The sequence below is a fragment of the Mixophyes fleayi genome, chromosome 8 (genome assembly GCF_038048845.1).
Source record: "Mixophyes fleayi isolate aMixFle1 chromosome 8, aMixFle1.hap1, whole genome shotgun sequence".
Classification (NCBI taxonomy): Eukaryota; Metazoa; Chordata; class Amphibia; order Anura; family Limnodynastidae; genus Mixophyes; species Mixophyes fleayi.
This window is the reverse complement of record NC_134409.1, coordinates 115,310,516-115,335,341: the sequence shown is the minus strand read 5'-3', so window position 1 is coordinate 115,335,341 and position 24,826 is coordinate 115,310,516. Positions and strand designations below refer to the sequence as shown.

Sequence of the window (24,826 nt, the reverse complement as noted above, 5' to 3'; positions counted from 1 at the left end):
ATATCTGTAGCTTTATATTTTTAAATTTTCGAGAACTGTTTTAGCGCTATTAGGGAATTGAAGTGTTTTCTGAAGTCTGAGTACAAATATGTTATACATTTCATCTGGCCCTTTGCCTTGAAGTCTAGACTGCAATTAGGTAGGGCAATCTATATTTTTTGGCCAGCAAGCATGCATTGGGTCATTACAGTATTAATTTTGGATACTGCAGGATACAGAGGTACTAACACCTCTCTATAAAAACAAGGATGTGGGGATTCAAGTTATTTTTAAGATGATTTAGACCGCAATGTTTGGTTTGATGAGGCCTACAGCCCAGCCTCTGTTATCTGTTGTGTTCCGGTATGTGTAGGTGTTTTGGGCTGAATGGCTTGGTTACATCAGAAAGTTTTATTTTTTATTTTTTGAAAATATATGAAACTGCAAACTATTTTAGTAAGAGATACAACAAAATAATGTTTAATCTAATGCATAAATATAAATTCTATACCAACTATTTTATTCTTTGTTTTTTCTGAAGGCTATTGGCCAGAAGCAGATATTAATTTAGCAGTATAAACTTGCATGATTTAATTGAAGGTACTATCTCAGGCAAATGATAAGTGTGAAAAGTTGGATCTAACACTCAAGGGCTAATGCAGGATTTGTAGAGGGGGGTTTCCACACCCGCCGCCAGTGGGAGTGACCAGCATGCATGAGGGCGTGGCTATAATTTTAGACTTGACTGCTTGGCTGCTCTCCAACTCTTCCTATCCCCATAATATACATGGGCAATGCTGCGTGCACTACTGTTAGGTGCACACAGCTCTCCCATTTCAAGCAGAGCTGTATGAAGCGGGAGCAGGGTTCAGCCACCTCACATATACAGTGTCGCAGGCTTGGTGGGGGGTTTACAGGCACTAGCATACCCCCCCTCTTCCTCGGTTTGCCTATGACACTGTATTATAACCCGTGTGAAGGTACCTTTAAAAATGTAGACAAACTTTTTAAGCAACTTTTTAAATGTTTTTAGTTATTGAAAGTGTATTTGTTTATTTTTTAAGGAGTGATTTGTTTAATCTATTTACCTGTTCGGTCCCAGCAGCCCCACTGACAGGCCATTTTTGCCTAAGAACACAGCCAGGAATAAAGAATGGTATCAAAACATCCTCCAAGAGCAACTTCTCCCAACCATCCAAGAACAGTTTGGTGATGAACAATGCCTTTTCCAGCATGATGGAGCACCTTGCCATAAGGCAAAAGTGATAAGTAAGTGTTTCGGGGATCAAAACATAGAAATTGTGGGTCCATGGCCAGGAACCTCCCCAGACCTGAATCCCATTGAGAACTTGTGGTCAATCCTTAAGAGGCGAGTGGACAAACAAAAACTCAGAAATTCTGACAAACTTCAAGCATTGATTAGTCAAGAATGGGCGGCCATCAGTCAGTATGTGGCCCAGAAGTTGATTGACATCATGCCAGGGCGAATTGCAGAGCTCTTCAAACAGAAGGGTCAACACTGCAAATATTGACTCTTTGCATAAACTTAATGTAATTGTCAATAAAAGCCTTTGACACTTATGAAATGTTGTAATTTTACTTCAGTATACCATAGCAACACCTGACACAAAGGTCTAAAAACACTGAAGCAGCAAACTTTGTGAAAACCAATACTTGTGTCCTTCTCAAAATTTTGGCCATGACTGTACACTGGCATTTTTAGTTTTATTTCCCTTTGGTGACATATAGTGTCACATTGTGGAATTGAAGTATTTTTTTCCCATTGATACTTATGATAAATTCATTGTCAATACAAACTGATGCTTCTTCCTATAAAATGATAGCTAGAATCTGATTGGTTGTTGTAGACAACACCTTCACTTTTCCTTTTTACAATAACAACCAATTAGAGTTTAGCTATCAAATCTCCCCCCTAGTCTAAAATAAAACAGTATGTTGGGGGGGAAATTTATCACGCTAAGAGGGTGCTTACATGGCACTACCAATAAATAATTGTTAAATGTTTCATCTTTCAGACCTGGGAGTAGTAACTGTGCAAGACATATTTCTATTTAATAGTTCGTTAAATTAAAAACAATATATAACGTTTATATTTGAGTTATGTACAACAAAGACACAGACAATACGCCACAGTCGACAGTCACAATATTTATCTCATTATGGCTGTTGCCATTATTTACTGGTGTCAGCAATGCTGAAACTGATCTATGCCAAGCTCCCTGAAGTTAGTTTAATTTTGTCTGTTTTATTTCCAGAATCTGTTCAGCTTTATGCCAAGAAAGTTAAATTATAAATAAGCAAATGTGTATATTTACCTGTGCAGTTACATTCAAGTCGCTCAAAGGAATGAAAACAGAATCTTTCCAGGAAAAGTAACTTAGGTTTTATTGAAATGGAGCCCGCGGTCTGTGCAATGATCTATCATGACACATCCCGGGGGTTGAAGAAGGGGGCAGGAAAATAATAAGTTCTTGGGACCTCAACCCCACGGGGAGGTTTTATAGAGTTGTGCATCCCACAAACAAGACAAAATATTAGACAGTCCTGAAATACAGGAGGGGGGGGGGGGGGGGGGGGGGAAATAACTGTCCGAAACAAAAGCAGGCATTCAGGAAAACAGGAAATTCCTCCAGTTTAATAGCTGATAATTAGGCTAATGCTGGTGTGGCATTCAAATAGTTTAAATTCTGCTTTTTATAGAGACCGGCAGCACCTGGATTGCTGAGAAATGTTTATTGGTAATCTGTGGTTCTGATGATAGTCTTAGGTATGTAACCAACCTCTACCTCTTATGTCCTGGGAACGAAACATTCCATAATTATCTATTGCAGACTAGACTGTATTCTTCAGATATGTAAATAGTAAACTAGCCTTTCCTTTGTACGTGTCCTCAGTATACATCTTTTCTCTACAATTTATGATGCGTACACTCGAAACTTTACACAACTGTGCATGAATAGGATTTATAGAATATTTAGCTATCTGTTCATAAATAGAACTTGTAAATTTGACTGCGGTGATTAAGATTAAGTATGTGTTACTTCTTTACTTGTTTCACAGGGAAAAGGCGACTGCCATTCTGAAAGCTGTTGTGTTGTATTATGTGCAAGACCTTAACCTAGAACTGAATGGGTTTTGATTGGCAATCGAAGCCATTTATTTTGGATTTAATGTGCATGCCAGTTGGCACTCGAAAACTGCCATACTGTGCTTATTTTAGCCAAAAGGAAAGGATGACAGGAATAGTTGAACCACAAAATGGGTCTTCGGGTGATGTAAAATTCATAGGGACATTATTAGGGCAGTACTATAACAGAACATTGTCTGGATTATTATTCTTACTGGTAACGACAACTTTGAAGTTGTACTTTTTTTGCTTGTGGTAGATCCTAAGGATTGCAGATAGATATTTTTTTCTTACAGAAACTGAATATAAATCGATTTAAATACATACATCACCCAGCCCCTTAAAGTTCCTATTTTCGGAGCATTGCTTTACACTTTGCACTAGCAGTTTTACAGTCATTATTTAAATTATAATTTCCAACATTTAAAACCGCAAAATTGGGACACAATTAGTCCCCACCAATCCGCTCCCAAAGCCTGCCCTGATCCGCCAAGCATGCCCACTTTCTGCTTGTCCACACCAACATTCTGAAAAGGCCCCACCCTTTTAGCGTCAGCAAATCAAATTTATTGGAAGGTGGGGTTTAGATTTTTTCTGATCCTATTACTCTGTTTCAACTGCTCCTTGATACATATCTACAGAATGCAGAACATCTCAGGTTAAAAACTCATAATACACCAAAAGCTAAATGTATTTCAATTCCTTATTTTATGAACATCTGCAGTTGTGATACTCTTCATACCTGCAATCAGATTTCACTCAATTTAATTTCTTTGTCTAACCAATATTTTTTTTCCAGGCGAGACAGAACTTTCTTTTGGTAGCATATTGAAAAAGATAACGTATGGACTTTATTTTGTAAGGCAAACATATTGTTTTTGCTAATTCTTCCAAAAAATACTATTACATAGTTAGCGCAACCCCAGAGAGCTACCCAAACTAATAATGTCTTGGGGGTTTATTTGCTAAACCGTTAGTTTCAAAAAGTGGAGATGCTGCCTATAGCAACCAATCAGATTCTAGCTGTCATTTATTTAGTAGTGGCTACAAAATGATAGCTAGACTCTGATTGGTTGCTATAGGCAACATCTTCACTTTTCAAACCCACAGCTTAATAAATTTACCCCTAGATCTTCCAACCATAAGTAATATTTAGAATAATACTAATTAAAATATAATATGTTATTTCAATGAGCCTAGTTTAACTCAAGGTGTAAATCAGTTATAGGGATGGAACAAAGAGAAACATTTTTCTCTTTTTTTTCAATCAGATGAAACTTTGAAGCGTCACTAGAATGTCTAATAGGTTCCCCTCATTTCAATTCTCTATTATTACTACCCTGCATTGGACTTAGTACCATGCATCTGCATGAGATTGCTATAATGTCTGTGGGACGTGGTGAGAGGAGCCTGATGTGTCTAAATTGTCCACGTAGGGCCTTGTGTCCAGTTGGGTGCAAATCCAACAAATGAGTAAGTATAATGCTCCCACTACAAGGTACACACTACAAGGTTTTCACCTGTTTATTCACACAATAAAAGACCGTTCGGCCCGATATCACATTAGTGTGTAACGATGAACGATTATTCTTTTAAAGCACATTGTATCATTTGATTTTATTTTTAAACTGGAATAAAAGTCTTGTTCAATGATAGAACAATATCACTCCAGTTCTGCAGTGAGTATGCACTCACAACGGCAGTGTCCATAGATCTCTATGGAGTGTGCAGAGTCACAATTTTTTCGGCCAATAGTTATGACGGGTGAAGAGCACAGATCTGACGGTAATTCATGTAAAACGTGTATAGTGTGTACACATGAATCGGCATGTTGATCGGGATTTTTATTTTTTTCAGTTGTTGGCAGTGTGTAACCAGTATGTAACCAGCCATAGACCCAGGGCCAGATTATAAAACTGTAGGCCCCTGGGCTAGGGGAACTGTGAAGTCCCCATTTGTCAAACAACTTATGCCTAGAGCGATATTATTGGGGGTCCCCAGTAATATATGATTGGGCATAAGTCGTTTGACCTTTGTTCATTTTAATATACCTAATCATTATTTTCAAAATGCCAAAAGGAAGTTAAAAGACACAATTAAATTTATTCTTACAAGGTGGTGATGTCACAATCCATTAGCACATATTAAACTATATAATTTTTCTCTTATCTTTTATCCTTTTTGCTATTCATGATCCCCACGTTATGATGATCTCTCACCAGCCAGCCTCCACCCTGTCATGCCCCCCAATCATGATGATCTCTCACCAGCCAGCCTCCACCCTGTCATGCCCCCCAATCATGATGATCTCTCACCAGCCAGCCTCCACCCTGTCATGCCCCCCAATCATGATGATCTCTCACCAGCCAGCCTCCACCCTGTCATGCCCCCCCCAATCATGATGATCTCCCACCAGCCAGCCACCACCCTGTCATGCTCCCCCCCCTCCAAGTCATGATAATCTCCCACCAGTCAGCCACCACCCTGTCATGCACCCATCCCAGTCATGATGATCACCCACCAGCCAGCCATCACCCTGTAATGCTCCCCCCAGTCATGATGATCTCCCACCAGCAAGCCACCACCCAGTCAAGCTCTCCCCCCGAGTCATGATGATCTCCCACCAGCAAGCCACCACCCAGTTATGTTCTCCTCCCCCAGTCATGATGATCTCCCACCAGCCAGTCACCACCCAGTCATGATGATCTCCCACCAGCCAGCCATCACCCTGTCATGCACTCCCGCCCAGTCATGATGATCTCCCACCAGCCAGCCACCACCCTGTCATGCCCCCCCAAGTCATGATGATCTCCCACCAGCCAGCCACCACCCTGTCATGCACTCCCGCCCAGTCATGATGATCTCCCACCAGCCAGCCATCACCCTGTCATGCACTCCCGCCCAGTCATGATGATCTCCCACCAGCCAGCCACCACCCTGACATGCCCCCCCAAGTCATGATGATCTCCCACCAGCCAGCCACCACCCAGACTATGACTCATAGTCTTACTCTCACAAGATCTCCTCACTAAGGAGATTACTGCACACTACAGTGACAGCAGGCAGCTAACAGCATCACATTTGCTGTTAGATGTCTGCCATTCTCCCTGACTCGACAGTGGAAGCCGGGGACAGGGACGCCCCCGACCCAATGAATACCCACGGTACAGAATTTATTTTAAAAAAATATAAATAAAAAAATAACAATTATGTTAAATAGTTTCTAGGGCCCTTCAGCTGCCCGAGGCCGCTGGGCTCTAGCCCACAAAGCCCTCAGGTTAATCCGGCCCCTCTTAGTCCGAATACAGACTCAGGCGTCTGTGAGGTATTGCTGTGTACTCTTAGAGAGGTGGAGCTGGGGAGGGAAAGGCCAAACGGCATAGGGTAAGTAGAGTAAGAGCATGATAACGCAGTCACAGTGGAATCACCCACAGGTATGCCTGTCAGGTGTATATCTGTTGTGGGTGCTTGACCCCTGCTGCAATATACGTGCTGATGGTGACCATCAGCATGGACCTTGCTAGTCTTTAAAAAAACAGCATGGTCCCATCCCCCAATGTACTGCCAGCATTTGCGCTCATAGACTAGATTGGAAGCAGCAATTTTGGGGGATGGACAGCACGGGTTCTCCCGCGACAGCAGCTATCAGCACTAGACGGCAACAATACATTAGGGAAACTTAATTGTGGCTGAATAATTTTTGTGGGTGCACTACATGTCCCATGGCATGCCTGAAGTGTATGGATATGCTGGTGCTTGTAGAACTACAAGTGCCATCATACACATGGCTGCCATAGCATTCGGGAACTTGTAGAAATAAAAGTGCCAACATGCCCTGGCATCTATGGTCCGCCTGGACATGTAGTGCACCTGTAAAAAAATACAGCAAACTAAACACACATACACAGTCTAAAAAAGCCTTTATTAAAAATAAAAATCCCCCATACATCCTCATTCAGTAATTTTTTTTCTCACTTAAATCATTGGGGGATCCTCTTCTTTCTTCCTACTTGGTAAACATATAGGACATCAAGGACTTGCTCCGCAAGGAGCCGCAATGATAATGGCAGATTTGCTGTCCGATTGGTGATAGTTGATTGGTCAGAGTGAGGGAAACTGCTCTGTATTGATTAGTAATTCAGACAACGTAATTCAATGATATAATGTATCCGGCTGAAATGCTTCACCGGGTTGGGTTCACTTTAACGATTCTGAAAAATCCGACACCGAGGAGACCTACAAATAAAATCCAAGTTTAGCAAAGACCGATTATAATATAAACAGACTTACCTGAAAACCGACGCTGCAGATCTCCGATTGGACCACCATGGTGACAGCAACTTATTCAGAATGGACAGCTCTTGGGCAGTACAGTTTGATGTCATCGCAACCTGTATGAATGTTAATTTAAAGCGGCAATGTCTGGGTAAATCTTTAAACACTTAACCTGCGGGGTCCCGACATTGCTGCTTTAACTTAACATCCATACAGGTCGCGATGACATCAAAGTGTACTGCCGAAGAGCTGGCCATTCGGAATAAGTTGCTGTCACCATGGTGGTCCAATCGCAAATCTGTTTTGAGGTAAGTCTGTGTATATTGAAATTGGCCCCGCCCCCTCCCGCCCTCCAGTAACGTCCCCTCTCCCGGATACAAGTTTCCAGGGGTAGGCAAGTATGACTAATGGAACTCCATTTTTGCATGTAATGTGTTACTTTGTTTCTGCCTAAAGCATTCTTACTTACACCACTGTAAGTTTGCAATGTATATGCACAAAGTACTACTGTATGTTAATGCATAAATCTGCTCTTACCACCATTATTCAGGTTATGCTTTATCTAGAAAGGTGTTGCTTATTTTATGTTACTCAGTTTTGTATCATGACATGAAAGATATAGGAGCAGTAACCTAATAGGAAAATGCCCACCATATATGCCAGGTGCTTAAATAATATAGTAAGCATATTAGATTTAGAGCTCTGTAAGTATATGCAGGCTGCCAAACCATATTACATATGGGCGTTTGGTTTAGAAATGTCTTTCTATATACATTCCCCATACCTTGCCATTAAGGATCGGGAGAATAAGCATCTGCTTTTAATTATTTTGGACTCAGGAACAAAATAATGCAAAAAATATGTTTGTTTTCAGAATGGCCTGCTGTGTGTGCGTGTGTGTGTGTGTGTGTGTGTCTGTCTCTGTGTCTGTCTCTGTGTGTGTCTGTGTGTGTGTGTGTCTCTGTGTGTGTGTGTGTGTGTGTGTGTGTGTGTGTGTGTCTGTCTCTGTGTGTGTGTGTCTCTGTGTGTGTGTGTGTGTGTCTGTGTGTGTGTCTCTGTGTGTGTGTCTGTCTGTCTGTGTGTGTGTGTGTCTCTGTGTGTGTCTCTGTGTGTGTGTGTATGTGTGTGTGTGTGTGTGTGTGTGTGTGTGTGTGTGTCTGTCTGTCTGTCTCTGTGTGTGTGTCTGTCTGTGTGTGTGTGTGTCTCTGTGTGTGTGTGTGCGTGTGTGTGTGTGTGTGTCTGTGTGTGTGTGTCTCTGTGTGTGTGTGTGTGTGTGTCTGTCTGTCTGTCTGTGTGTGTGTGTGTCTCTGTGTGTGTGTCTGTCTGTGTGTGTGTCTCTGTGTGTGTGTGTGTGTGTGTGTGTGTCTGTGTGTGTGTGTCTGTCTCTGTGTGTGTGTGTGTGTCTCTGTGTGTGTGTGTGTGTGTGTGTGTGTCTCTGTGTGTGTGTGTGTGTGTCTCTGTGTGTGTGTGTGTGTCTGTGTGTGTGTGTGTGTCTCTGTGTGTGTGTGTGTGTGTGTGTCTGTCTCTGTGTGTGTGTGTGTCTGTCTCTGTGTGTGTGTGTGTCTGTTTGTGTGTGTGTGTGTGTGTGTGTCTGTGTGTCTGTCTCTGTGTATGTGTGTGTGTGTGTGTGTGTGTGTGTGTGTGTGTGTGGAGAAGGTTAAAAAGAAATGTTAAAACAAAGAAGTGAGGGAGAGACAGCCTCACGGACTGAGGGCATATTTTCTGTGATTCATTTTAATGTTACAATTGGTTATTCCAAGAATTTAAATGCTTTTCATTATGTTTGCAATGTTAGATTGTTAAGGCAACTAATGATACAGATTAATGGCACTATGGAAAAGAAAATGGTGCAAAGATTGTGTGAAATAAAGTACAGTAAATGCTGTAAATGTCACTTACACCACTAAAGCGTTACAGAGCAAAGGGCATAGAGGGGGGTATTTCTAACAACTGGCGCACTGGTAATAATATGCTGTAACTTTTAAAAAATAATCAGTAGTTTGTTCTATTATCTAAACCTTTAATGGGCAACCTGATTTACTTCAAGGACCATATGTGTGGCCATCCACATTCAAGAGGGACGAACATGAGGATCTATCCACATGTCCCCCTTATGCCCATCAGACCTCCCCCCATAGACCACTCAAATGCCCATCAGACCCCCCCCCATCCCCCTCTTTACTTTCTGTTACAGCTATTTCTCCTGCCACAGTGGAAAGAGGGAGAGCTCTACTAGATAAATGACAGAATGGGATTGGTTGCTATGGGTTACTTCATCTCTTTGTACAGTTGCTGTGCACTAGTCTTCACCAGTGACCCCGGTGAATGTATTCATGAAGTTTTATTTAATAACATGTACAAACATTATGCATGTGCTGTTACTTATAGCAACCAATCAACCAATTGCATTCATTAGTCTAACTTGCAGTCTACCAGACTTTCTCAAATCACTCCTCATATAGGCCATTGAGCCATGTTCTATGGACTTTTCTTATTCACGTACAGTTCAATGAATGGATTGCTCAATCTAAAATTATACATACTACCATGGAGGTAATGATCTTGTTTACTGTATTTTAAAAACCCAAATGAGCTTTCGTAATACCCTTTACATATATGTCCCAGATATCCACTTTTAACATCAGGGAAAAGGGGGGTGGCCAATGGACTGGTGCTGTGATTAAGGAAGGTCAGTAGGATGGTTGGATCGTAGGTGAGTTTGAGGCGGATCAAAGACCTGGCCAAGTCTGTCCCTATTTTTAATTGGGACTGCCCACATTCTTTTCCCAATGCTTTCTTATAATGCTCGTTTTCTACTCAAGGAAAGCCACTGGCATTAGGAGGGGATGTTGGCACAGGAGAGAAAACAGAGGAGAGTTAAAGGGCACCCATCCTCTGCCACAAAGGGTTAGGTGAACGAAATCTGCCCATGACAACCAATCAGACTATAGCTATTGTTTTCTAGAACAGTGATAGGCAACCTGAAACACTCCACGGACCGCATGGTACCCTTAATCACAGTAATAAGTTATAATAATACATGTAATAAAAGTAAAAGGCACCTATTCACAATAATTAATACAATAATGCAATAATATTAATACAATAGTACAATAATAAGCCATTTTAACCAAGTGTTACAAGTTATAAGAAAACAATCTGACAATAGAGAAGGAAGAAACTGGGGCCGCAGGTCAAGGTTCAGAGGGCCGCTTGTCGCCAGAGCCGTAACTTTAAATTTTAGCACCTGGGCAGAGGAACAAAAAATCCGCCCCCTAGCCCTCCATTTTAAGCAAATGAATCTAAAATATTCATAAACTGCGTCCCCCGTCAGCGTTGCACCCTGGGCGGTGGCCCCTATAGCACAGCCCTAGTTTCAGCCCTGCCTGTTGCCCGTCACTGTTCTAGAATGCACTAGATAAATGTTAACTAACATCTGATTGGTTGCTATGGGCAACACTGCCCCTTTTACGTTTTAGATTTGATAAATCTACCTCATGCCTCAGTGATGTATTGTTTCTCAGTAAACTGACAGGCTACGCAGGGCCAGCTTTTCCATTGGGCACGATGGGCAGTTGCCCCGGGGCCCCATGGGCAAGGGGGCCCCATAGGCATGGCTCTTATTGAGAATAAATTATCCTGCAAAAGAAAAAAACCTACAAAAAAGCCTACAAGGGTCACTGAGCAAGTACATCTATCTATCTCTATCTCTATATATCTATATCTGTATATGTATACATCTATATATCTATATCTAGGGGCCCCCGGGCAAAGCAGTGCACCATAATGTTGTTAAGATGGCCCTGAGGGTATATGGGTTTTTTTTCTTGCATTGGTAAATATGAAAATCTCAACTCGTAATGATACATCTCACTTTTATGCATTTGGGTTTAATATTCCATTGGCTACATGTGCTCTGCCAGGAAAAGCGGCAAGCAACAATTAGAGAGATTACTGTTCCTTTTTTAAATGACATAAGAGAATGAAAAACCCTAGAACTGTTGAAATCACTTAATTCCTGCTCTGTCAGGCAGCCCCTGTAGATTTCCCAGCCCTGTACAAGAAGGGTAAGTGTAGGTTATCTGTACTGCAGCCGGTGCTCCCAGGAGAGGAATGGGATTTGCCGCTTTAGAAAGCCTCACGCTGCTTAAGTGGGGGCATTAACTCTCCCCCTGAGACTAGGCCTCTTCTGTTTTCCTATATTAGGAGAAACAAATTTTCCCAGAATTTACAGCTATGAAAGACTTAATACCGCTTTAGTAATCTCTAAATACTTGGTTTTCAGGTACACACAATATATGGTGACAGTTAACATTTTAATTTAAACTTAACAACTACTGTACCTCCTGGCAGCCAAGCGGCTCACATAGGTTCCATTCAGTTCCTCACTGACTTGATCCTTGTAGCAAAAATCTTTATTTAACAATCGTTAAAAGAGCCATATTTATGTCAGCGAATTCCCCACGTGTGCACATAAGTACGCTTTGTGCTAGGGGTTTTAAGGTGGATGAGAATGGTACAAGAATAATCTTTCTAACTCCCTGACATATGCATTAATACATCTATTTGTGAGGGAAACTTCTCTTATAAAATGTAGCACAAAGAATTCACAGACGACTAAGCCTAGAATAAACTCTGATCCTTTATTATATAAATCAGAACGTGTGTGCAAAATGTTCTCATATCATGAGAGAAATCAAGATATCTTAGATTGTTTGTAATCTCATTAGTCATCTTAGTGCAAGAGCTTATATTTTGTAAGTAGCCAATTTAGGCTCTGTGTGGCTCTCAACATTGTTATAGACATGGTATGAGTATAGCCTTTAACTTGATGATTAAAGCATCCGCATTACATTGGGCAATAGTCTTGAAAGTAAAGTACAGAGAAATGGCTTAAAAAGTAGAAAAAGGGATATTAAGGACTTATTCTGACGCAAAGAAGCTCACGTACAGCTGAACACAATTTACATCTTATACAGAAGCATAAATTGCGTTGTGTACTGAGTCAGACGCAACTCAGCTGATAGTTATCAGTTCGTAACTTGCACCCGGGGTAGAGTACCTGCAACAGATATACGTTTCCTGACAAGCATATCTGTGTCTGCGTCCAGGTCTACATAGGTTGCATTTACTTAACACGCCCCTAACTGTGCTTGGCCTACACTCGCACAGGCCTTGCCTCCTCCAATCCGCTTCGATACATGTAAGGAGTTGTATGTGCAAGATAGGACTGACTCTGCGTACAAACTCAAGCGTAAGTCTTATTTGGGCATGGGCAGTAGTGAAAATCATATTTGACACCACACAAAAGGACAAGGTCCAACGCTACATGAGGCCGTAAATATGCAGAGATTATCTAAAAACATAAATGTGCAGTTTTCCACATTAATTCATTAAAACGAAATTGTTTTGTGCTAATCCATATAAATGAGCTGACGATTAGTCAACCATATAACCTTGAAACACAGGGCCCTTAATGTATCTTAAAGGTGATTATGTTTGTCATGAAAAAAGAGAGACGTATACACATATGTACAATTCCTGCAACTACTTATCCTTAATTTCATGAATGAAGTACAGTAAATTAATTAAATTGCTAAACTTACTTTTAAGTAAAGTCCACGTTAAGCTGAAAAAATCCAATGTTGTTTTAAAGAGGACTAAACAGTTGTAAACGCGCATACCTGAATCATTAACTCAGCTGTGTGTGCATGCTGTAACTAAATGCGGTGATACATTGCAAACATATGGATGAAGGAAAATGTTACTTTGAACAATAAAAACAATTAAACTACTGAGCTTTTCACAGTAGACTAGTCATGGTGAAAAGTGTGGCTTTTTTTATCACTTTGCATGTCAAATTGTTACATTCTGTTCTATAAGATTTCTGGGATGTATGTGGAGCACATGAAGGACTGTTGTCCATGTGATTTAAAAAAGCAATAATGTAATAAAAGTTTGACTTTCTTTATGTGTCATTGAGTGGAGAATTTGCAAAAGGGGTGGAGCCGTTTGTCAGGATGGTGGTGTGGACATCCAATCAGGGGAGACTCATGGGAAGAACCCCCTCTCTTCTGCTTGGCAAGTTGAGGGCCATAGTGAAAAAACATATGTGGGGTTTTAAAACTTTTTAATAAATTACTGTGACAAAACGAATTTGATAACACCATAACCAGCCTGTTCTTCGTTTCTCACAAAATGTGGATTACAGCATGTACATTTTATAGCCCTTGCTTTTGTTTCCCAGCCCAACTGCAGTGTCTAATTACATGTGGATAAGGGGACATTGTAGCTCATTGTAAGTATGTATATTGTATATTAATGATGTGGCAGTGAGTTTGTTATTCATTGTCCTTAATGTGAAGCCAGGGGGGTTATGGGTAGGGATCAGGTTGCAGGATGCAGCTGAGGGGGAAGGCCAATTAGTATCCATTGTTCTCAACATGACTAGTTCAAAAATTTTGTCTAGAGCCCAGCAGGGGACCTTCTGTGGAAGTACAGCTCATCTCCACTCCCCCTCCATCCCCCTGATACAGCACCCACCAATGGTTAAGAAGGATAGACCCAGGGGTTTGCGCCGGGAGGGGAAACACTGTGGAAATTAGACCCTAGAAGTAAGGAGCCCATCTAGGAGGGAGGATATATTCATTCTGGGACTGGAAGCTGCAGGGTGGCTGGTTTTAGAGTTGCCATTCTTTACCAGTAAAATACATTGGCTGATCCATGGGTCGTCAAGTCCGGACAGCCAAGTGACTGTAACACCTTATGCTAGCGGGGTAAGGGACAGATAATGTGGTAAACCTGCCTGGCATTTATTTACTGTGTGTATATAATAATTTAGTGATTGTTTTTGTAACAAGAAATTTATTGTTTTACTTTCTAACTGCATTTGCCTGAGTGACTGAGAACCCTAGAAGGCACTGGGTAGACCTCCATGGCATAGGAAGGCACCCGTGGGTGGCCAGCCAGAGTGAAGTGGGTAGAATTGGGCCAGAAAACCTGGTATCTTTACAATTACCTTTAGTGTATATTTTGTGCAGAACTAAATGGTTGAACTAAATGCAGAACTAAACAGTACTGCCGACTACAGCTTTTTTAAGGAAAGTAAAATCTAGTCATGGGCGGAGTTCACTATGTTATTATTAAGAAAACTTACTCAATTTTATCCTGAACCTTCCTTAATGAATCAGGCCCAATGAGAAGGACAGGGCTCAGTTCTGATCCCTGTGTTACACCACTAATACCCTTAGCACAACCTGAATATGCTCAATTTATAATATCACTCTACCTACCGCTCAGCCCATTATCTACCCCATATTTATCTTATGTACCACACATAGTATATTTTCAATAATACATTTCCAGATGTCCTCTCTTAAAATTTTTAAAATAGTTTAACCACCACTGGCCTATTAGTTTATTTTATTTTGCTCCCTATTTAAACTTTGGGACACTTTTGTTAAAGCTAACACATTTACATTTTTAGCAATTACTTTTTTCAATTTCTATAATTGCTGGTATCATTTTCTCTTACATAGTTTGCTACTTTCCTTATATTTAAAAGAGTAGGGAGTTTGAAAAAGAGGCGGCAGAGTTGGTGGACTCGGAGGAGATAAGGGTTTTGAAATGGGACTGTTTCACGAGAGAGGGCAGCATAATAGGAGGAATGGATGAATTTGAAGTGTATTAAGTTGGTGTTTCAGGACCACTAGGTCATGTCCGGCCCCACCCAACAATCTATCAACCCAATCTGCAAAATAGGGAACTTGGGAGACAACAAACTTTTCAGCATTCTCAGTTTAGTGACAGGTTACCCTTCCTGCCCTCCTAATAATTGAGTCCCCTAAAGCAAACTGTGTGAACTCCACCCAATACTTGATGTTATGCTTTGGGTTGAGTCTTATATTCTTGTAAAAGAACCCACTAAGGAGGCCACACACAAGTGGTGAAACGCGTTTGACCAATTTTACACTACTAACAGTTTGAATCCCTTTATATTTCTCTCTTCATTGTTTACTACTTGTATAATACTATTGTTTGTTCTGTATTCTTGTTTCTTTTATGTATTGTCTCCTCACATTTATTCTACCCATTATATATATTTCCATTTCTAATTCAATTTAATTTATATTTTATTTGTTCCGTTCTGCTTTACTCACCCCATCTAATTATTACTATATGACTCTATAAATATGGATATCATAATACCTAATATCAAATCATCACTGGACATTACTATTTATTTTTTCTTTATTTATTAATTTCCTACATTCTAATTCTGTATTCTGGTTGAATCCTTCTTTATCCTAATACCTATATCAGCCTATCACCCCTGCCACTAATCAACACCCTTTCTTACCAAATTGCTCACCCCATACCCCATACTTTACCCACTTTTTTTCAACACTCCACCTATCATTTCTATACACTATTATGAATACTTATCAGCTATTGTTTGTTATAACACTTTACTCTTCAGCTTCCATTCATGTACACCTACTACCACTGCCAATCTACCATTACTACTCTCCACCATCACATACTTTTGCCAACACCGCCGCTACCAGAAACACAGCAATGTTCCCTTCCCCATACATCCCAAAGTCCCTAACTAGTCAAGTACTCCCTCAACAACTAACAGTATTACCTTCTACACCACCTAGTACTTCCCTCCTAATTCTGCACAATAGCACCTGCTTCCTCATCCACCATCTTTGGTCCCCGGCTGCATCTACCATTTATGGACCCCAGATCTGCTATACAAACCCCAGATTCTGTAAGGCAGAACTATGACAACTGTGACTACACCTACAAGCAGCGTTCCATGGCTACGGAAAGATAGGTATAACTTTACGCTGCTCAGTGGTTAGCACTTCTGCCTCACAGCACTGGGGTCATGAGTTCAATTCCCGACCATGGTCTTATCTGTAAGCAGTTTGTATGTTCTCCCCGTGTTTGTGTGGGTTTCCTCCGGGTGCTCCGGTTTCCTCCCACACACCAAAAACCATACTAGTAGGTTCTGGCTCCTATCAAAATTGACAATAGTCTCTTTCTCTCTCTCTCTCTGTCTGTGTGTGTATGTTAGGGAAATTAGACTGTAAGCCCCAATGAGGCAGGGACTGATGTAAATGAGTTCTCTGTACAGCGCTACGGAATCAGTGGCGATATATAACTAAATGGTGATGATGATGATGATGATAGGTTTACTAAGTGGAGAAACGCGCTGTGTACTTACACCTACTCTCCCTTACTAACCAATAGCATACCTCTAACTAGAGTCTTCTTTATGTAGGAAATGTGGTAGAGTCCTAGTACTTCTATTTGACCTTCTAATGATTGAGGTGGGTTTCGTGTCAAAAGAAGCATGTTTTACTTCTCAGTAAATAAAACTCAGGTACATACCTGTAATTCTACTTTTTTTTCTCAGATTAAGCAATCCAATTTTCTAAATTGGTCTATGCTTGTATATGAAAATTGCTACATTATTCACTTCTGTATCTTTAGCACTATTCAATGCTTATGTCAATTCAGCTGCAATAGACAAAATAATTACTATCCATGGAAGATTAAATAGGAGCGGATTTTAATTCCGATGCTGAAAACAGACTGAAACCTATGAAGAGATGGCAACTAGCTGCGGGTAGACAATCTACAATGCCGTGTACTGAGCCAAAGCAGAGGATTTTAAAATTAATAAACAGTAGACTAGTGACCTCGTGTAAAGCATAAATCTACAATACTGTCTGTGAAATGATCAATAAAGACACCATCTAAATGATGGTGTGGTGACAAGCATTCCGTTACACAACTTGTTTTTTTACAGTGAGGGCATAGTTGTGTTGTTGTTGTAATAATAATAGTAATAATATTTCCACTTGTTATACAACGGATTGATATCAGTATTATCTGTAATCATGAGAGTTATTGAGTTTAGTAATTATGGGATTTTTAAAGACTTTCAGCCAACAGTACAGGCTGCCAGGTCACAGCGCTCTCTGTAGATCCTAATACAGAAAATAATTTACTATTTATATAATATGTTGGCTGGTAGCGCTTTTCAAATATATTTTGTTATAAAAGGAGGACTATCAGGAAAACGGACCCTTACCTGCTGATTGGCACTGGAATTTCCATATATTTCGAGACCTGAACACAGTGAAGGACAGGAGGCAATGAGTAAAAATCACAAGGCTGTTGAATGGAATTGTGGAGTGAAAGCAGATTGGATAGGAGTCGTTAGTATCCAATCAGGAGCCTCTTTCACCGCACACCTTCCTTTGACCACCGCTTGAATGTTACCCACTGCTCCTTCAGGAAATTTGGCAGTCCCAGCACAGATTTTCAGGTAAAGGTTTGGGTCCCAAAAGAGAGAATACAACCAGATCTCTGCATATATATTTTACTAGTATATATATTTTACTAGCATATATATTTTACTACTGCCTCCCTCGAGCGCCCCCTATAGCTCATGCCCTCTGGCACCCCCTATCAGCTCATACCCTCGTCACAAAATGCTGGTCTGTTTTCTGGCATGAAGGGATTGCATGTTGGTCTTTTAGCAAATTATAATAAGTATGAACAAACCCTTAAAAGTCTTTGGACTGATGAATTCTATTCTTGACTACCTTTGCCCGGGGAAATCACAGCACCCCATAGAGAGATACAGTGTATGGAGCTGAATTACCAGCTATTTTATTATACTTCATTCCTCAAGCCCATAACCACGTAGCAGCTCCCAGTTATGCTACCGAGTGTCATTGTTTAATCCAGAAGAGAAAATAAATTTTTACATTTTTATGTCATAGACATATATAAAATTCCTTAAACCGAGCACAAATCAGGATGGTTTTCAAATCTGGTTTTAATAAATTAGAAAATGCATATACAAAGGGAGAGGGAAAAGGCAGCAAGGATTTCATCTGGGGAAAATGATGTATTTTATATAACCAGAAGAAAAACATAGTGCTGCAGTGCCACCTACTGCCCGAATGTGAGAATTACCTGCCTTTATTCAAAGGCTGTTTTCTATTTAGCTATGCACACAGTAATTTCTAATATACCATTTTTAAGGATGCATTTAATATCACTTTAGCTGGCATTACTAAATGCCTTCATTAGATAATATATAATATAATTAAGTATTTTTTTCCTAGCACACTGTTATAAAACAGGGTGGCTTAATCTATAGTATGTACGATCTCCATGTTCCCCACATTCTTCTTACAGTATAAATACTCTTTTAAAATACATTACAATTTTATGTTAACACAGCAGTCACAATGTACTGTATGTACATAACACCCATATTGGCAATATGTTATATGGATTTTACTGATCATTAGTCCCTTAGTTTAATTTAAAAAAATAAAATACCATACAAGTAAAAGGACAAATGTTTGGTGTTTCCTAATGTGGGTGGATATGTATGAATCCATCTTCTAATTTAACGCAGGTTCAGTTCACACATCCGATAGTGTGCCCCCAAGCCTGTGAGAGGTCTGCAATTTGCTTTCCAATAGGAAAACTCAATGACCACACCAGTAAAAAAAAATTATCTTGAGGTAATTCCACAGTAAACTCCTCCCCAGATTTTCCCCATTCCCTCCCATTTTCGTTTCTGAAGTATATGTAGATTGTATGTTTGCGCAGATCTCTCTGTTCCTACAGTCTGTCATAGCTCACAAAAATGTCATCATTTCCACAATAGTGAAGAAAAAGTTTAAATGTGGGCGTGTTCATGGTGGGCTGGTTGGAAACCATGTTAGACGAAGAAAAACATACTCAGAAATGTGTCAAAATATGTGAAAGCTATATCAATATATTACCAGGGGACAATAAAAGCCAGGTCCATCAATGTCTACAACTACTTAGTGGTTCGAGTTACCTATCTGTGCCCAAGACCCCACTGTTAGATTTTAAGAGATGGGACACCCTGTGCAATTCCACTCTTGCTGAATATGAAAGTGCGCTTCTGTGCTTTACGTGGAATATAATTCATTGTTGAAGAAATTCTTACATTTTTATTACTTAGCCCTATATAATTAGTTATGCAACAATTATCATGATTTCATTATTAGCGAACCCACAAAGTCATGTCAAGTGGAACACAAATTGCGTTTCTGGAGTATAATCCGAATGTCTACTTCTGCGCACGCTCACAGAGCTCTAGACCAGAAAATAGTAGTGTGTGTGCATGCTCAGATGTAAATCATAGTCGCCAACATTGGCAACTTGTGTCCCGGGAGGCAGGTGGGTGTGTGGGAGCGGGGCTCGAAGAATTGTGTCATTAGCCACACCCCCAACGCTGCCATAAATTTTTTGGCCAATAAAAATAGGGGGCGAAGCCACAATGACGTGTACACATGAGCCCTGTCCCCTCCATTTAATTAGAAGAGCCCGCCGGGAATCGGGAGAATTGCCTGCTCTCCCGGGAGTCCGGGAGACCGACCCGATTTCGGGAGTCTTCCGGACATTCCGGGAGAGATGGCAAGTATGATGTAAATAAGCGTGTTATATGCAATTTGTGTTCATCTTAACATAAGCTCCTCAGTAGGGATTGCCAAATATATAAGGTTCGTTGTTGCATATACAGCTATATGACTCTGTTTTACCTTTGTATCTTGCCAACTTTGGTTGGACCATAAGAGTATATTGTATGTTGTATAACACAATGCTTTGGAAACAATAAAAATATGTTTTTTTTTAAAAAAAAAATTTGGTAATCAGTGATCACATCTTTGATGCAAAAGTTCCATCTGTTGTTTATATGACCCCCCCCCCTTCCCCCCAGTTTCACACAGTAATGAAGATTTACATTATGTCCTGCTCTTCCTAGGATTATAGTAACAATTCTTGCATATAATAGTTACATCGGCTACTTACCAGAGGCCTCAATTCTGGGTGAGTCAGGATATACCCATTGTTAGTAATAGCAAAGGCATATCCATGAATTCCAAGCTGTAACAAGAATGAAACACACATATAAATACATAGCTAAATAAAACAACTTTGCTTCCAAATTCTGCAACATGATGTTTTTATAACTTATTGGAAGTTACATTTTGGAATGAATATATTTTTGTGGGGCTTCCAATATGGAACAACACCAGGGTAGAGGGATAAGTGGGAGCTAGGTGGGTCATTGAGCTACAGGCATTTGCCCTATACAAACCTTTGAGGTCCACAGATGTGTACAAAGTAATGTATCAAAATTAATGTTGTCTTAGATAAATGTTCTGTTATTATTATTATTATTATTATTATTATTATGTATCTATTTTGGAGTAACTGTTTACATCCATTGTATACACTCTTTTGCAAAATAACATTTCAGTACAATGTAATATTTCTGTGTAAACAGAACATCTATAAAAAAATAAAAATAAAGTATGTTATTGTTATTCAACCTGGCTTTAAAGGTCCACTATATCCCACTATTGCAATTGTCAGCTATGAACGCACAACGGTAAAATACACAGATAAAACTCCTCCCACAACTTTATAACACTATTCTAATGGCATCTTATGAAGGCCAAAAAGCTGAGATGCAGTAATATGACCTGCTGTGACATCACTAGCCCTATGTCTCAATCTATCATCTATGCAGAGCAAGTCCTGAAAACCATCAATCACTCTCTGTCTGCTCATTTAGAGAAGCACCTACCTTTAGCCTACTAAAGAGGGGTGACAGAGAGCATGGTGGTCATATTTAGTTATTTCATGTATATCATTTATGTACTCTAATGTCGTATCGTAGTTTACTTGCTATTTAGGTTACCCACTTACAGTGGAGTTAGGTTTTTTTTGTGGGCTGACCGATATTCAAAATAATACAGCCTATCAATTCACCAGAAAGTAGTAACAACAGGGAGACGAGAACAAGCTTTCTAGAGCCTTCGTAATGCCACTAGTTCCTAGTGAATGTTGGTGCTGCTTGCAGAATTGCTGCCTGTACTAAAATCTACAGATACTAAAATCCTGAGAGACCTCAGGCTGGAATAAGATATTTTTAATGCACGTTTTATTCTCATTTGTTCTATATGAGTTTTTACTCCTGCATGGTCAATATATCCCGTGTTATAAATCTCTCTTGTGGGTCACAATTACAGCACAATTCATTGCTGTAGTTCGATTTTCCAGAGTTTAAGAAACGTTCCTTACAGTTTGTTTACAAAAGGTTATAACTAAGACATATGAGGAAAAAAGCACATGCAGTTTACAACACTGGGGGAATGAGCGAGGCTCTTAGGAACACCTGTACTCCATTCATATGTTCAATCTCCATCTGGTTTTTCCCAGCATCAAAATGGAACTTTTTTTTTTTTTTTTAAAAGTTCAGCAGAGAACAGGAGAGGAAAGGGGAACTTACATTTAAATACTAGGGGCACATTTGCTACTTGTTTATATTCTAAAGCGACACCTCTAAAATCATTTTTATTATCCGATGACATTGCTTATCCAGTAAACGTTAGAAAGAAAAATAAACCACCAGCCATTTTATTAATAGATGATCATGAAGCCGTTAACGTACAGAAGTCTGCATTTAAGGTACAAAATGATGAACAGGAGCAAATAAATAGCACCAAAACAATAAGTTGTTTGAATAAAAAAATGAGGGAAAAATCCAGAAATCCATGAATAAAACGTATTCGATGTAAACATAAATCTGAACGTTTATTTAAAAAAGGAAATCTCACAGACGTGTGCTGTATCCCATAGCAACCACGTGCATCCTTTCAATAGGCTAACTTGTCTGTTAAAAGTTAATAACCGATTGGTTGCTATGGGTAACAGCACATATATAATGTATAAACATGTTTTTTTTTGCACTTTCACTTTTGCTTGAAAACATTTCAGAAACATGTTCAGAAACACAACAGCACTGTCACCATTTTGTCAAGATACCAGAACAAATAGTTTTTCCTGTCAATACGGATATTTTTAGTGGCCCTGTCAATATTCGGTAAGCTGAGCAATATTCGTGAAAATACAGTGTATTAATTAATACACTAGGAACTAATGGCATCACTGGCTCGTAATATACTGCTAGTCTACATTCTCGTGAATTTTCATTCAGCACACAAAATGGCTGCCACCACAGTGTGTAGGTGGCAGCCATTTTGTTATAGGCGCACTTTAAGTTTACAAAGTGCTTTTTCCATTAACTTTTCTTTTATTTTTATTTTCTAGAACTTTATTGGCGTGCCAGAAATATATTAAAACGTTTCTTATGTAGCAGTGCTCACCTGCGAGGAGTATGCCGGTGATTGCCAGGATGAATTTATATTGGCCAACCTAAGCCTCCTAACGATGGGCGTGTCTAAATTACATTAATATCACATAAATAGGTGACTATTGACGTCTGAAGCTTTACCTTATATTTCGGAATGGCCTTTAAAAGTTCTTTAACTGGAACATCTGTGCCAACCACACCTAGGAGAACCCCCTTTGATCTCTGCACAAAACAAGAAATGAAGCAAAACAGGCATCTATGTAAGGTAAACATTCATTGGTAAAACCTTACAGACGTGCACTAATTATTTTCACGTTGTCATAAATCTATTACAGTACACAGATGACTTAGAGCTTTGTTGTGCCGACGTCTCACAGACACTGATGGATATGAATGAAAGTAGAATGAGGAAAAACAGCTGTCATTTATTTTTTTTATTTTTTTAAAAAAAAAAAAAAATTACATTTTTTTTTTTACATTGGATGAAAAACGGTCCAACATGAGAGATTTATCAACAGTAATCAACAAATATGTGTTTCTACAACTCGTCAGCAGAGAACTGACACATTTATGCTTGCAATTATTACGTGGATTTCTATTGTATTTATCACTGCCAAGTGTTTTATGTGGGATAGCTGAGCACAGCATTGTACTTCGGGGAATGCACACAAGAAATAGGTTGTCTGGACAGGAATAGAAAGATACATTTATTATATGGCATTTTAAATGGTCATACTTGCAAAATAAAGTTTGGGGAACATTACCTTATAAAGATGGATATTTCTAAAGCAGTGATTACTACATAACAAAACTGCAAAGCAAATAGGGTTAAATAAACGTTAAAATAGGGTTGTATAAATTTATAATGACCAAAATTAATATAAATATCTATCGGAGGACAACCGTTAAACCAGCGAGAGGGTCATGGACACCCAAGACTCATTGATGCACACGGGGAATGAAGACTAGCCCCTCTGGTCCAATCCCACACAAGAGCCGATTTTGTAAGTGTGCCTAGGGCGCCAAGGACCCTAGCACCAGCCCTGAGTATTCCCTGACAGCAGTGGCCTCTTTCAGCAGGATAATGCTCCCTGCCACACTGCAGAAATTGTTCAGGAATGGTTTGAGGAACATGACAAAGAGTTCAAGTCAACACCTGGAACTCTTTGTTATGTTCCTCAAAGCATGGTGGGAATTGATCTGTGGGTTTTCTTAACCCCTAATAATGCAGAGAATTAGTGGGACAACTGAGCACGTTAGAAGATGAGTCCCACTAATCCTTAGCATTCAATGAGTTAAACTACTAGATCAGGCCTGGTCAACCTGTGGCTCTCCAGGTGTTGTGAAACTACAAGCCCCAGCAAGCTTTGCCAGTAGAAAGCTAGTTTATAGCTGGCAGGGCATGCTGGGACTAGTAGTTTCACAACACCTGGAGAGCCACATGTTGGCCAGGCCTTTACTAGACTGTCTGGCATACAATGCAACTGGCATTAATTAGGGTGTGAGACAGCTGCCTGGGGGCACAATGTACCTGTCCCCAACCCAACAAGGACTGCCCCTTCCTTCTACTGCTTACCCCCTCAGAAGTGCTCACCCACTAGAATCATGGAGTTACTACCAGTCTCTGTTATGTTGGCTGATAGCAGCTCTGTGTCCGCTCATCCGCTGAACCCAGACAGTGGAGTTCAGTGCGGGACAGATAACTGAACATTATTACCTTGTCCTATAACTGTTTGATAGGTGTCTATATTGTAAATTGGTCACCAGGGAATGTGGTTTGTACTATACAATAGCCACCAAGAAATTTGCTGTATTGTATATTATTGTATATAAGTCTACTAGACAATGGCCTCACAGTGCTGGGGTTATAATAATATTAACTGAGAGAATATGGTCTTGTACAGTAGCAGTTAAATAAGTGGATCTGTATTATATACTGTTTAAGAGAAATGCGCTACGCTGGTATAATGTATTGGTCCATACTTCTCATAAAGTATGTGGGATGGATTTTATAATAATGCACATGATTGCTGATGACTTTAGCTGTGTCAGGGCACCATTGTGTATAAAGAGGAGTGTTTTTGACGATAGGTGGCTTCATAAGTGGTCTAAATTTGTGTATATTAAAGCAAGAATACCTGGTATTGAGAATTTGCCAATTTTAGATTAGGTTGCACTTAAAGCAAATCAAG

At 39.9% G+C, this 24,826-nt stretch overlaps 1 protein-coding gene across 2 annotated transcripts in view; it reads right to left on the bottom strand.

Moving 5' to 3' along the window:
- CACNA2D3 (calcium voltage-gated channel auxiliary subunit alpha2delta 3) overlaps nucleotides 1–24,826 on the bottom strand; it is a 790,245-nt gene that overhangs the window by 198,730 nt on the left and 566,689 nt on the right. For both annotated transcript variants that reach the window (XM_075183245.1, XM_075183246.1), the window contains 2 exons: nucleotides 22,776–22,856; nucleotides 20,285–20,359 (listed from right to left, as the gene is read on the bottom strand). In XM_075183245.1, the coding sequence (XP_075039346.1) occupies nucleotides 20,285–20,359; nucleotides 22,776–22,856 (156 nt within the window). The remainder of the gene's footprint in view (nucleotides 1–20,284; nucleotides 20,360–22,775; nucleotides 22,857–24,826) is intronic.